This window comes from Chiloscyllium plagiosum, chromosome 27, assembly GCF_004010195.1.
Source record: "Chiloscyllium plagiosum isolate BGI_BamShark_2017 chromosome 27, ASM401019v2, whole genome shotgun sequence".
Taxonomy (NCBI): Eukaryota; Metazoa; Chordata; class Chondrichthyes; order Orectolobiformes; family Hemiscylliidae; genus Chiloscyllium; species Chiloscyllium plagiosum.
The window spans coordinates 45,225,750-45,240,883 of record NC_057736.1 but is presented as its reverse complement, the minus strand read 5'-3'; the positions used below and the strand labels follow the sequence as shown (position 1 = coordinate 45,240,883).

Below are 15,134 nucleotides of genomic sequence, written 5' to 3'. Positions count from 1 at the left end.
TAACTTTACTAACCAGCCTACCACATGGAATCTTGTCAAAGGTCATAGAGAGTCGTAGAGACCCACAGCACAGAGACTTGTCCTTTGGCCCAAACTGGTCCATGCCGACCAAAATATCCATCCACACCAGCCTCATCTGCATGCACTTAGCCCATATCCTTCAAATACTTTCCTAACCATGTATTTGTCCGAATGCCTGTTAAATGTTAATCTACCTGCTTCAACCACATCTAAATGCATCATCCATATGCTTACCACCCTCTGTGTAAAAATGTAGGCCCTCAGGTTTCCTTTTATTCTTTCCCCTCTAACTTTAAATTGACGCCCTGTAGTCCTCGATTCCCCAAACTTAGGAGAACAATGGAATGCATTCACCCTATCCATGCCTCCCATGATCTTATACACCTCTATAACACCGTGTCTCCCCCCCCCACCTCCAGCCTCCTATTCTCTAAAGAGAAAAGTCCTAACTTGCCCATGCTCTCTATAAAACTCAGACCATTGAGTCCAGGCAACATTCTTGTAAATTTCTTCTGCACTCTTTCTAGTTTAATAACATCCTTCCAAAACTGAACACAATACTCCTGCAATATAACTTCTCAACATCTATTCTCAGTGTCCTGACTGATGAAGGCCAGTATGCTGCCTTCACTGCCCTGTCTACCTGTGACTCCACTTTCAGAGAACTGTGCACCTGAACTCCAAGGTCCCTCTGTTCCACTACACTCCTTAAGACCCTACCATTCACCATGAAACTCTTATCTTGATTGGACTTTCCAAAATGCAGGAGCTCACACTTATATATAGTAAACTCCATTTGCCATTTCTCAGCCCACTTCCCCAGCTGATCAAGGTCCTGCTACAATTTCTGACAACCTTCCTCACTGATCACGATACTGCCTATTTTAGTGTCCTGTCACCTAGTCACCCTTTATTTACGAGTGGACAGTACACTGGCTGTGGCTAGTCAGCTCGGAGTCAGTCCTCAACTGAAGAGATTCTTTCCCCCTGAACAGAGGAGATTCTAAATCCCCTGTTTGTTTGTAATTTGTATTGGTTAATAAAACAAACAGTTTACAATGAACAGCAGTTTACAAGAACAGCAATTTACAGGGGAAAGGGGTGGCGTAGCCGGACCCCCAAACCCCACCTTACAATCAGTTCACAGGGAAAAAGAGGACAATCCTCAAATCCCACCTGATCATATCAAAAAGGAAAGAGTAGGTGCAATCATATACAAACAGTCCAATAAACTGAACAATAAAACAGTGCATATGTCACAGACACCCCAAGAAACCCACCTGCCCCTCCCACCCTCCGGCCAATCAAAGGCAGCCCGCCCCTATGCCCCTTCCAGCTCTCGGTGCACCCCATGCCCCTTGCAGCTCTCAGCCCACCCTGACACACCTTCTGACACCTCTAGGACAGCCCATCCTGTTTCCCCAACCCCCAGGATGACAGCGATCAGGACGGCCTACCCACCTTCCAGCTTCTCTAACTATCCGTCCACGCCTTCTGGTCACCTCTAGGACAGCCCACCTCGGAACCTGCCTGGGGTGACAGTGCTGAGGACCCTCTACCGGCCTTCTAGCTCTCGGTCTGCCCTTACATATCGTCTGGCTCTCCCCAACCTGGCGCACCATCCAGTCCATGGACTACACCTTCCGGCCAAGTCTAGGATAGCCCGATTCCGCCTCTCTGGGACGACAAGCCTTCCAGATCTTGACCTGCCCCAATGCATCTTCTGGCTCTTGGCCGCTCCGACGCACTTTCTGGCCAAATCTAGGACACCCCATCTGGATTACCCCTTCTCAGGACGACAGAGCTCAGAACAGTCGACAAGCATCAGGGTGACCTATCCACATTCTGGTTCCCAGGACTGCCTACCCACCGTCTGGTTCTCGGGGTGACAGCTTTTGGGACGACCTATGAGACGCGCGTTTCACAGTAAGGCCTGACAGAACCAGGAACACACAAGTCGGTGCAGGTGATAAACCCAACAAGCAACAAGAGAGTCAATTAGCAATAAAAACAAAGTCAAAGTCAATTACCAACAAACAGAGTCCCTTCTGGTACACAGAGTCCATTTCCAAAAACAGTTCACTTCGGAATGCAGAATCCATTCCCAGGAACACAGTCCACTCCAGTATGCAAAGTCCACTCCTGAAGGCAGCAAGTGCACATCCCACAGCACATACACACACTGTTCAGTCTCCATAGAGGCCTGGTCTATCCACAGAGAACCAGGCCCACTCACCGGACAACAGTTCACTCACAGGGGATGGTCCACTCCAATAGGCAGAGTCCACTCCAGGATGCAGCAAATGCTCACCTCCCAGCACACACACACACATACCTGATCAGTCTTTACAGAGGCCTAGTCTGCCCACAAAAGAACAGTTCATTTGGAAAGATGCATTATCTCACAGGGCATCAGTCCAAACATCAAAAAGTGAAAATACATGCAAAAAGAAGGAACAGAGTGCAAGGGCTAAGCCCTGCCACAAAATTGCCATTGTCCTTTTTCTCAAGAAAAAAAGCACTGTAACCAGCCAGTGAAATAACAGTTCCCCAATGAGAACTGAAATACACTTGATACACATTGGCTGATCTCCACAGTTAATTTAGAAATCAGTCCTCAAAAAAAAAAGAATATCAGTTAACAAACTGGCTTTTTAAATCAGCCAGTTCAGGAATCAGGTCTCCCCCCAAAACACAGAAACCAACAACAGCAGTAAACACTGGCTCAGTCGTCAACAGAGGAGACTCTTATCTCTTGTTTTTTTTTAATTTTATTAATCAATACAGTTTACAAAAAAATAAACATTTACAGCTGTACACAGGGAAACAGAAATTTATAAGGGAGAGGAGTGGCAAAGCCAGGCCCCAACCCCTACCGTTCAACCAGTTTTGAGGGAAATGAGGACAAACCTCAAATCCCATTTTCAATCATCACAAAAGAAGCAGTAACAAATACATATAAGACAGTCCAATTAGATAAGAAACAGTGCATATAATACAGACCACCCCAGCAAGTCACCTGTCCCTCCCACATTTCGGTCACTCTGAGGTAGCCCACCCCTACACCCTTCTGGCTCTTGGTCCGGCTCATGCCTCTTCTTTTGGTTATATTGGTCAGCCAAGGCTTTCATGATTTCATAACAATCCCAATCAAGAGCCTCATAGTCAACGAAGGTCTTACTGAAGTCCATGCGAAATGCATCTACTGCTCTGCCTTTATCTATATTCTTGGTCGCTGTAGTCGTTGTGACCAGGTGGATCTTGTTGACTATGGTTCTTGATTGGGGATTGTTACCTGAGCCAATCATGAAAGCCTTGGCTGACTAGTTGACAACTGACTCTGAGCTAGATGGCCATAGCCAGTGTACTGTGCATTAGTAAAGGATGAATTGGTGATGGAATACCGGCCTCTGTGCAAAAAAATAAATAAAATTATAACTGAAGAGACTCTAATCATCTGGTTGAGGACAGACTGCAAGCTGTCTAGCTAGAGGTTAGTATATTGCCTACTAGGAAATAAAGGGTGATCTGGTGACAGGACCCAGCCTCTGTGCAATTATCTTAGTGGCAATGGGAGAAAACAGGATGCTTCTAAAGAACATTTGCTTGCAACTATCATCTTGGAGTTGGGGGTAAGCATTTCTGGCATCATGTCTCTATTTGGGAAGCTTGATTCATTTGACCCTGCTATTGAAGACTGGACTCAGTATGTGGAAAGAAAGTGATGTGGTTTCCAAGCAAGTGACATAGTGGCAGATGAAACGCAATGATTAATCCTTTGACTGCGTGTGGACCCGCAGCATTTTTGGTTATAAGGGGCTTAACTTTCCCAGAGGCATCCTAAAACTTCCAAGAGTTGACAGAGTTGGTTAAGCATTATTATGAACCAAAACTTCCTCTATTGGTTTTATTTGGCATTTAGAGAACCTGGCAGTCTGTAATGGGATTTTTGATGGGGTTTTGATTACTGGCAAAGCACGTGATTTTGGGTTATCCCTGAATGAGATGCTGAGAAACCATTTGGTATATGGGATCAATAACATAACAGTGCAGAAGTACCTAATAGTGGAAATCCAACTGGACTTCAAACAGGCACACCTTGTCATAAGAAAACGCAGCGAGTGGAGCATGGAAACTACAGAGCATCCCAGTGGAAGTGAACACCCTTACCTGTCCGAGCTTGAGGAACATCACTTGTGTGTTGGCAATCACAAAGCCTCACGCAAGGTATGTCCTGAGCAAATGGACCCAAGGCAGAACCCCACAACAAAGCCAGGCATTGGCCAAGTGGCTAAAGATTTCTTCAGGATCTGTGCTGGTGAGCCATTGGAGTGGTTGTTGGTATGCAGAGTCGAGACAGCAAAAGAGCCCTGCAAGGCCTTATTTGAATAGGAAAAGTCATAGGCCAATAACCAGGAGAGTACACATCATGGAAACTTCCCCTAAATGTGGGTTGGAACAATTAAATTGGTTAGTGACACCCAAAGCAGAGCCAATTAAAATCAAGGTTTGTTTAAATGGTTACCCAGTTCCCATGGAGGTCGATACTGGCGCTGCTATATCTGTTGTTGCAGAATCTGTCTTTAACAAGATTCACTTAGAACTCCAACCTTGAGGTTTGCGCAAGACCTCAGCCAGACTGAGAACATACACTGGGGAACCGTTTCAAATTAAGGGTACGACTTCGTTTCCAGTCTCGTAAGAGAAGCAGTTGGTGCAGTTACCACTGATGGTAGTAAAAGGCCCAGGTCCAAGTGTTTGGCCAGAACTGGTTAAGAAAGATTCACCTAGATTAGCCCAACATTTTTTGTTTCGAAAATGGCTGCCTCATTGAAGTCCTAGTGAAATATCCAGGAGTTTTTCAAGAAGGGCTTGGGACTATCAAAGGGGCCAAATCCACTTTAATGTAGACCAGGACACAATTCCAAGATTTTGTGTGGTCTGCCCAGTGCCATTTGCCTTGTGGGCAAAAGTAGAGGTGGAAATAAGTGCATAGTTTTTAATTGTAGCCTTGCTGTAAATCTACAATAATGAGTAGAGTGGGTTCTTTCTTGGTTATATGTTTTATTGAGACCCGTCTTTTGATTAAATTTTAAAAATATAAGCCATAAGTATTAAGTTAGCCTGAAGCAGTGTTTATTTAGAGCAATATGACGTGTTATATTCTGGGTCAGTAGATTGTGACGTGCTCTTCCTGTCAGTTGTGGGAGTTTAGGGAGAGCTTCCATGTTACTGAGGCAACACACCATTCAGATATTTCACTGCTGGTGGCAGACACATCTGTCTGTGCCTGGACAGTCCCCTATCACTATCAATCACTTGGAACCTGATGTACCCCATGTTACATTAGAGCCATTCTCGGTACCAGAAACTTGGCTGTTCGTGCTACATTTCCCTGAGAATCCATCACCCCCTACTTTTTCCAAAACCGCATACTTGCTTAGATTAGATTAGATTAGATTAGATTACTTACAGTGTGGAAACAGGCCCTTCGGCCCAACAAGTCCACACCGCCCCGCCGAAGCGCAACCCACCCATGTCGCCCAAAGTATGCTTGAGATGGGGGTAGTCACAGGATATTCCTGCACTACCTGCCTACCCCTCCTATCTTTCCTGGAGTTAACCCTTTTACGTGACTGTACCTGCTTTTCTCCATTCCTATAACTGCCATCTATCACATTCCCAGCTCCTGTAAATTACTTATTGCCTCTCACTGCCATTCTAACCGATCTATGCAATCTGATATGATTCGCAACCAAAGACACTTCCTGCACACATAGTGTCATAGAGATGTATAGCATGGAAACAGACCCTTTGGTCCAACTCGTCCATGTCGACCAGGTATCCTAATCTAATCTTGTCCCATGTGCCAGCACTTCGCGCAAAACCTTCCTATTCATATACCCATCCAGATGCCTTTTAAAGCTACAATTGTACCAGCCTCTATCACTTCCTCTGGCAGCTCATTCCATATGCGCACCACCCTCTGCATGAAAAAGTTATCCCGCTGGTCCCTTTTAAATTTCGCAATTCCCACTCTAAAATTATGCCCTATAGTTCTGGAGTCCCCTACCTGAGGGAAAAGACTTTGCCTCTTTATTCTAACCATGCCCCTCATGATTTTATAAACCTCTATAAAGGTCATCTCTCAGCCTCCGACGCTCCAGGGAAAGCAGCCCCAGCCTATTCAGCATCTCCCTAAAGCTCAAATCCTCCAACTCTGGCAACATACTTGTTAATCTTTTCTGAACCCTTTCAAATTTCACAACATCTTTCCAATAGGATAGAGACCAGAATTGCATGCAGTATTCCAAAAGCGGCCTAACCAATGTCCTGTACAGTTGCAACATGACCTCCCAACTCCTATACTCAATGCTCTGACCAATAAAGGAAAGCATACCAAACGCCTTCTTCAGTATCCTATCTACCTGCAAGTCTACTTTCAAGGAGCTATGAACCTGCACTCCAAGGTCTCTTTGTTCAGCAACACTCCCTAGGACCTTACCATTAAGTGTATAAGTCCTGCTCTGATTTGCTTTTCCGAACAAAGAACAAGTTTCTGGTACAGAGAATGGCTCTGTGTAATGAAGGATACATCGGGTTCAAAGCGGTTGATTGTGATAGGGGACTCTCCAGTCACAGGCACAGATAGACATTTCCGCAGCTGGCAGTGAAGTATCTGAGTGGTGTGTTGCCAGGGTCAAGGATATCTCTGAGAGCGTGTAGAATGTTCTCAAAGGGGAGAGGAACCAGCAGGAGGTCGTGGTACACATTGGACTTAATAACATAAGAAGGGAAAAGGATGAGCTTCTGAAGGGAGAATATAGAAAGATCAGCAGGAATTTAAAAAGGAGTTCCTCGTGGGTAGTAACATCTAGATTACTTCCAGTGCTAAAAGCTAGTGCAGGTATAGGAGGATAGAGCAGATGAATGCGTGGCTGAGGAGCTGGTGCAGGGGAGAAGGATTCACATTTTTGGATCATTGGAATCTCTTCTGTGGTGGAATTGACCTGTACAAGGAGTACAGATTGCACCTGAATTGGAAGGGTTACAGGGAGATTTGCTCAGAAGGACTTAAACTACTAAGATGGGGGCTGGGACACAGGGAAATAGGGAGGAAAGAGATCAATCTGAGACTGGTACAGTTGGGAAAAGGAGCAAGTCAAACAGTCAGATAGGAACAAAGCAGAGAACAAGCTCAGACTGATAGATGTAACAGCATTTATTTCAAATGCAAGAGGCCGAACAGAGAACGCAGATGAACTCAGGGCATGGTTACGAACATGGGGCTGGGATATCATAGCAATTACAGAGACGCGGCTCAGGGTGGACAGGACTGGCAGCTTAGTGCTCCAGGATACAAATGCATTTGGGAAAGATAGAAAGGGGGGGGGGGTCAAACGAGGAGGGGGAGTAATGTTTTTAATAAGGGATTGCATTACAGCTGTACGTAGGGAGGATATTCCTGGAAATACATTCAGGGAAGTTATTTGGGTGGAACTGAGAAATAGGAAAGGGATGATCACCTTATTGGGATTGAATTATAGATCCCCCAGTGGTCAGAGGAAAATTGATTAACTAAACTTGTAAGATCTGTTATCTGTAAGAATAATAGGGTGGTTTGGTAGGAGACTTTAACTTTACAAACATAGACTGGGACTGCCATAGAGTTAAGGGTTCAGATGTAAAGGAATTTGTTAAGTGCTGTTCAAGAATATTTTCTGTTTCAGTATGTGGATGCACTTACTAGAGAAGCTGCAAAACTTGACCAACTCATAGGAAATAAGGCAGGGCAGGTGACTGAGGTGTCAGTGGGGGAGCACTTTGAGGCCAGCAATCAGGGTTCTGTTTTAAAATAGTGATAGAAAAGGATAGACCAGATCTAAAAGTTGAAGTTCTATATTGGAGGAAGGCCGGTTTTTGCCAGTATTAGGCAAGAATTTTCAAAAGTTGACTGCAGGCAAATGTTCGCAGGTAAATGGACAGCTGAAAAATGGGAAACCTTCAAATATGAGATAACGAGACTCCAGAGACAGTATATTCCTGTTAGGGTGAAAGGCAAGGCTGGTATGTGTAGGGAATGCTAGATGAGTAGAGAAATTTAGATTTTGGTCAAGAAAAAGAATGAAGCATACGTCAGATGTAGACAGCAGAGTGCGAGTCAATCCTTAGAGTATAAGGGCAGTAGGAGTACTTTTAAGAGGGAAATCAGGAGGTCAAAAAAGTAGATATGAGATGGCTTTGGTAAATAGGGTTAAGGAGAATCCAAAGAGATTGTATAAATATATTAAGGACAAAAGGGTAACAAGGCAGAGAATTGACCCCTGCAGAGATCAGCAAGACAGCCTATGTGTGGAACCACAGGAGATGTGTCGAGGGAGATACTAAACGAGTATTTTGCATCAGTGTTTACTGTGGAGAAGGATATGGAAGGTGCAAAATGTGGGGAAATAGATGGTGACATCTTGAAAAATAGAGGTGGTGCTGGATGTCTTAAAACATATAAAAGTGGATAAATCCCCAGGACCTGATCAAATGTACCATAGAACTCTGTGGGAAACTAGGCAAGTGATTGCTGGGCCCCTTGTTGAGATATTTGTATCATCGATAGTCACAGCCGAGGTGCCGGAAGAATGGACATCGCCCAATGTGGTGTCACTATTTAAGAAAGGTGGTAAGAAAAGGTCAGGGAACTATAATCCAGTGAGCCTGACATTGGTGGTGGGCAAATTGTTGGAGGGAATCCTGAGGGACAGGATTTACATGTAATTGGAAAGGCAAGGACTAATTTAGGATAGTTAACAGGGCTTTGTGTGTGGGAGATCATGCCTTACTACTTCAAAAAACTCAATCAAGTTTGTAACGAAGATGATTGATGAGGCAAGAGTGGTGGATGGGATTTATATGGGCCTCAATAAGGCATTCGACAATGTTCCTCACGGTAGACTGATTAGCAATGTGAGATCTCATGGAATACAGGAAGAACTAGCCATTTGGATACAGAACTGGCTCAAAGGTATAAGACGGAGCGTGGTGTTGGAGGGTTGTTTTTCAGATTAGAGGCCTGTGACGGGTGGAGTGCCACAGGGATCGGTATTGGGTCCACTCCTTTGCGTCATTTATATAAATGATATGGATATGAGTTATGGTTAGTAAGTTTGCACATGACACCAAAATTAGAGGTATAGTAGACAGCAAAGAAGATTCCTCAGAGTACAATGGGATCTTGATCAGATGGGCCAATGGGCTGAGGAGTGGCAGATGGAGTTTGATTTAGATAAATGCGAGGTGCTGCATTTTGGAAAAGCAAATTAGATCAGGACTTATACACTTAATGTAAGGTCCTCGGGAGTGTTGCTGAACAAAGAGACCTTGGAGTGCAGGTTCATAGTTCCTTGAAAGTAGACTCGCAGGTAGATAGGATAATGAAGAAGACATTTGGTATGCTTTCACTTATTGGCCAGAGTATTGAGTACGGGAGTTGGGAGGTCATGTTGCAGTTGTACAGGACATTGGTTAGGCCACTTTTGGAATACTGTGTGCAATTCTGGTCTCCTTCATATCAGAAGGCTGTTGGGAAACTTGAGAAAGTTCAGAAAAGATTTACAAGGATATTGCTAGGGTTGGAGGATTTGAGCTGTAGCCAGACGATGATTAGGCTGGGGCTGTTTTCCCTGGAACGATAGAGGCTGAGGGGGGTCCTTATAGAGGTTTGTAAAATCATGAGTGGCATGGATAGGATAATTAGACAAGGTATTTTCCCTGGGGTGGGTGAGTCCAGAACTAGAGGGCATTGATTTAGGGTGAGAGGGAAAAGATATGAAAGGGACACATGGGGAAACTTTTTCACACAGAGGGTGGTGCATGAATGGAATGAGCTGCCAGAGTAAGTGGTGGAGGCTGGTACAATTACAACATTTAAAAGGCATCTGGACGGGTATATGAATAAGAAGGGTTGAGAGGGATATGTGTCAAGTGCTGACAAATGAGACTCGATTGCGTTAGGATACATGGTCGGCATGGATGGGTTGGACCGAAGGGTCTGTTTCCATGCTGTACTTCTCTATGACTCTATTAGAGGACTGTATAATGAAAAAGATTTGTTTGCTTTGACATGTTTAAATCTCATTTTTTTGATAATGTAAATTGTTATGTGTGATCAATCAACATTAACATGTCAGTTATTCCAGGTGGTCTTACTAGTCTTGTTTAGCTGTTGGATAATTAAAGATCATATTGTTTTAACTTTCAGTATTTTTAATTATGTGCTGAAATGGGAAGAGAACAATTTTAAAAATGAAGGATAGCCAAAACATTACCAGCCCTCCCATTTTTGACCTCCACCCCCAATGCCAACATCCCCTGCCAGTAAAATTTTCCTCTGGTAGCCCTTCCTTTCCAAGGTCCTTGTTTTTCAATTCATCACCTTTTATCCCAAAGCTTCCTGTTTTGATTTCTGCCCTGGCAATACCATGAAAAAGATAGCAATCACAGAATGTAATTTATGAGTATAACAGACTGTGTCTGTTTTTCTTTCTCAACCTCTCTGCAACTTTACCATATTGATCCATTGAACCTCCTATGACTCACCTTTGTTATTAAATTCAGTGAATTACTCTCAGTTAAGGGTCTGTTGCCAGAGTAGTTTCAGCATTAGTTTATGTGGCTGCTCCCACATTGTTACCTCCAGAATACCCCTCATGGTCTGATTCAGCTCTCTCAAATTTCTCATCTGGATTGTGGGGATAATTCTCCAATACGTGGATTAATCCTAACCCAGGGGAGAGTTCTGAGTAGTGGGAAATTGCAATTTTAAAGATCCGTGGAATGTCTACCTTGAAGACAGATACAACCTCATTGTATGAACTGCATTATTTGCACCTCCAACATACATGAATGATCTGATGCAGACCAGTGCGAAGTAATTTTAGCTTAACTGTTCAAAGTATGAATGGAAAGTGGAACTGGGATAAGTTGGGAACATGTTAATGAAGAGAAAGAGATACCACTGATGGAGGTAGAATAGTGAAAGGCTGTGACTCAATTCAATGAATCATCACTTTATGTACTGTGGGATGAAGATCAGGAAGAGGTGCAGTCTCTAAAAAATAACAAATGAACTGTTGTGACCAATTAGATCTAGCTGAGGAGGTCAGTAACAGTGTAAAGCTGCCCTTTCCTGAATCCAAAACAGGAAGCAGTTTAGTTACTTGACGAGGAAAGGAAAAGTGAACGTAATTAGAGTCATTTGCTTCTAATTTGGTCTTGTCAAGTGTTCTCCATTAGATGACATTTCACAATATACAAATCTTCAGCAGCATCATTCATTCTCTTTTCCACTTTACATCACTGCTCACCCAATTGTCATGCAAATATTGTTTCACCTAAGTCAGCTCAATCAATTCTCAGCAATATCCACAAATCCATGAAAATGCTTCACTGAGTGTACTGCATCAATCTGATATCTAGATGTATCACAGACACTCATAGGTCTATCATGCAACTTTTCAGGAGGAAAGAATCCAAAATACATATGAAGGGAGAAAACCAGGGATAGTCTTTTTAAAAAAAACTGAAGTAGGCCATTCAGCCTATAAAGTCTGCCCTATCATTTGATACGATCATAGCTGACAGCACATTTCAATGTCTATTACCCATCATGCTCCCTTTGCAACATTACTGTTCAGAAATCTATCCACCCCCACCATACTCTATCAACTCTGAGGAGACCAAAGCTGCAAACAGTACTCCAGGTGTGAACTATACAACTGAGAAAAATCTCACTACTCAAATCCTACTGGAATAAATGCTAACATTCAAATAACTTTCCTAATAGATAGCTACTACTACTTGTTAACCTTCAGTGACTTACTCATAAGGACAACCAGGACACATTGTAAATCTGCACTCTAATCGTTTTGATTTAGGAAATACTCTGCAGACCTATTTCTCATACCAAATTAGATAACGTCCTTTTTTTTCCACATTATATTCTATCTGCCATATTCTTGCCCAATCACTAAACCTATCCAAATTTTCTTCACTACCCAAAATTCCAGCTTAAATTTGTAACATCTCCAAATTTGGAAGTTCTACATTTGTTCCCCACATCCACATTATTCCCCACATCCACAAACTCCTAACACACTTATCCCTATTGTCTGTTTTCTGTTAGCCAACCATTAATCCATGTTAATACTTTCTATTCCAAATGCATTGATTATTCCAACAAGCCTTAGGGTGGATCCAATCGGGATTCAGTAAAAGTTTTTTAAAAACTCAAATGTTCATCAAACACAATTTCCCATTCGCCAACCCATGCTGACTGCTCATTGAGGTTATTATTATTAGAGTGTCTGTATATCACATGCTTTGAAACAGATTCTAGCATTATCCTTACTACTGATGTAAGACTAACAGATTTGTAGTTCCTTGTTTTCACTCAATTCCCTCTGTAAATAGATGGGTGACAATTACCATCTTCTAATCTGTAGGACACAGTGTAGGATCTTAGACTATGAATTTTGGAAGATAATCATCAATGTATCAACTTTCCGCAAGGTAAAGGATGAAGTTGCCATAGGGCTGCTCTCTCATGAGAGAAAAAGAGACAACTGGTGGTGGTTTAACCTGAGAGTCATTAAACTTCAGTGAAGGGAGTAGTTGAGAAGGAGGCTGAGAATATAACCTCTGCTGATGTTGGAATTGAATACATGGTGTTAGCATTACATTGTATCACAACCCAGCTGTCCAGTCAACTGAGCTAACCAGCTCCAGTGTAGATACTTCCACTATAATATGTGCTAACGTTAGTTGGGATCTGATCTGGTGAATGCCACGAGTTCACATAGCCAGAAGGTGTGAATAAGAACAGCAGTGAATAGTCTGTGTCGGTGATCATAGACCTCTCTCGCCCTGCCCAGCTAAAGAAATGCTGAACATATGAAAATGTTGTGAGGTACTGCCAGTCAAAGTCTGTAATCCACTACTGTGGATGATGGGGATCAACTTAAGTATTTGTGGTTTGATGCAGTAAATCCTTCATAGAACTGAAATCAAGACACTGAAATCAGTGCAGCTACTGACAGTAGCCCTGCAAATACTGGGGCTGACATTTTAACATTTTCAAGAGCAGCTCTGGACTTCAGGTTGCTCTGCACAATCAGGCAGGAATAATGTGCTGCTGGTCTATAAGGCTCAACAGGGTTATCATGGGACTGATGTCTCCTCTGGCTCAAGCATCTAGAAGATACCCCCGACTGTGAAATCATCATAATCTATTGAAATAGCAGACAGGATTGAAGGGCTGGCTCGCCTACTTATGCTCTTTTTTCCTACATTCCTGAGAAGGATGATGGTTAAAGTGGATATGAGAATGTTGACTTGATTTAAAATATTCCCAAGTGTCACACATTGCCCCCATCCTCTCTATTAATACATGATATCTTGCCTCACACTGCAATAATACAGCCTGCTCCTGTATAGCTGGATGTGGAGCAGTTTTTGGTGGGACTCTTACAACCTCTAATTCCCAAAGGTCCTTAGTTGCTTGAATCTTAGAAGGCAGAATAGGGATCAAAGTAACTTTGCTTTACCTTTGCTGAAGCAGTAGAGGTTTTACTGCACAGGAGCAATAGAGATAGGGAAAGAAAATCTTTGCAGTTAAAATGTGAGGACATGAACTTCCATTAAAATATATTATTTAGTCCCATTCTTTCTTATCTTACCAGAAAATGCATTAAAATTTGTATCCCATTCCAATTTCTTAATTTTTGCCTGCTAAGTATGAAATTAAGTTGTCACTTGCCAGTTGATGAATTTTCAGGAATAAAATGACAGACAAACAGATGGACATGCAATGCTTGGATATAGGATGGTTTTCTGTCAGTGATGGTGATGGGATGTGATGGAGAAAATATCATTGGTGATAGAAAATGTGATGACTACTTTGGACCAGTGTGAGTGACTAAATGAACCTTCAAACTATTAGCCTCTGGCATTCTGAGCAGCAATATTGATAATGTGTCTGGTGCTGTCAACTTCATCTTAGTTCTAGCTCCTCTCCTTGCAAAGTTTGTCATGTTAAAAAAGTGTTCACTGCAATCTTTAAGACCATAATTTAAACTCAATCGTTTGTCCAAGCTTTTAGTTATCTCCATCAAATATCACATTCTTTGACTCACCATTAATTTTTCTATACTTCTGTGAAGTACCATGGGATTTTATTTTTGATTTAATGGTGCTACACAAATAAAAACTGTTGTTGTAGCTATATGTTGTTTTACACAGCAAATTCATCCTAATGCTCCATTGCATTTCATTCAAGGATGTTAACTAATTGACTATGAAACTGGAATCCATTTAATTTTAAAAATTCCACATAACAATATAATGGTTATATCACAGAAAATGGTTTTAAAGCACAAGAGGAGATCATTCAGGCTGTTAAGTTATCAGTTTGTACAGTCAAACCAGAGATTTCTGGTTTTAGATCTTACCCCAAATTATCAACAAACAGATCTTCATTGTTATGCATAGTCTTGTGAATGACAATTAACCTGAATTTGCAGCAGCCTCTCTCTCACTTTATTAAAATACTAACATGCACTAACTGAATTACTGTCATTGGAAATAGATTGTTGTGCAATAACATAATTAAAATTGTTGAACGATTTCTTTGTGAGGTATGTAATATCATTGCTGACATATTACCTGTTGCATTTGGAGGACACTTATTATAAACCAGCTCCCCAGCTACAGTCCTCTTCCAGGTCATTGCCATGATGTAGTCATCCCTACACATTTCATGGGGAGCTACACAAAAAGCAAAATTAGTAACATCAGTTAGTATTAGTGAAAGGATATGGTATTGCAAAGGATATTAGAGTAAAGTCTCACCTGTTTAGTCTCAATTCTTAAAGTGATAAGCATGGATTAGTTTCAGAATACCTTGCTTGACTGTAATAATCTAAATTTAGTAATGAAACTGTTATGGACCAGACTAAATCCTCTCAAAATATATGAAGAAGGTAGCCGAGAACCTAACCTTTTCATTTTTAGGTAAGTATCAGACTTTACATTCCAGATGCAATTCGATAGGTCAAACTACCAGT

The 15,134-nt window shown here is 42.2% G+C and overlaps 1 protein-coding gene across 7 annotated transcripts in view; it reads right to left on the bottom strand.

Annotated features, from left to right (window-relative positions):
* The window catches only part of LOC122563754 (adhesion G protein-coupled receptor B2-like), a 776,300-nt gene that overhangs the window by 368,154 nt on the left and 393,012 nt on the right, over positions 1–15,134 (bottom strand). For all 7 annotated transcript variants that reach the window (XM_043717945.1, XM_043717942.1, XM_043717944.1 and 4 more), the window contains one exon: positions 14,734–14,835. In XM_043717945.1, the coding sequence (XP_043573880.1) occupies positions 14,734–14,835 (102 nt within the window). The remainder of the gene's footprint in view (positions 1–14,733; positions 14,836–15,134) is intronic.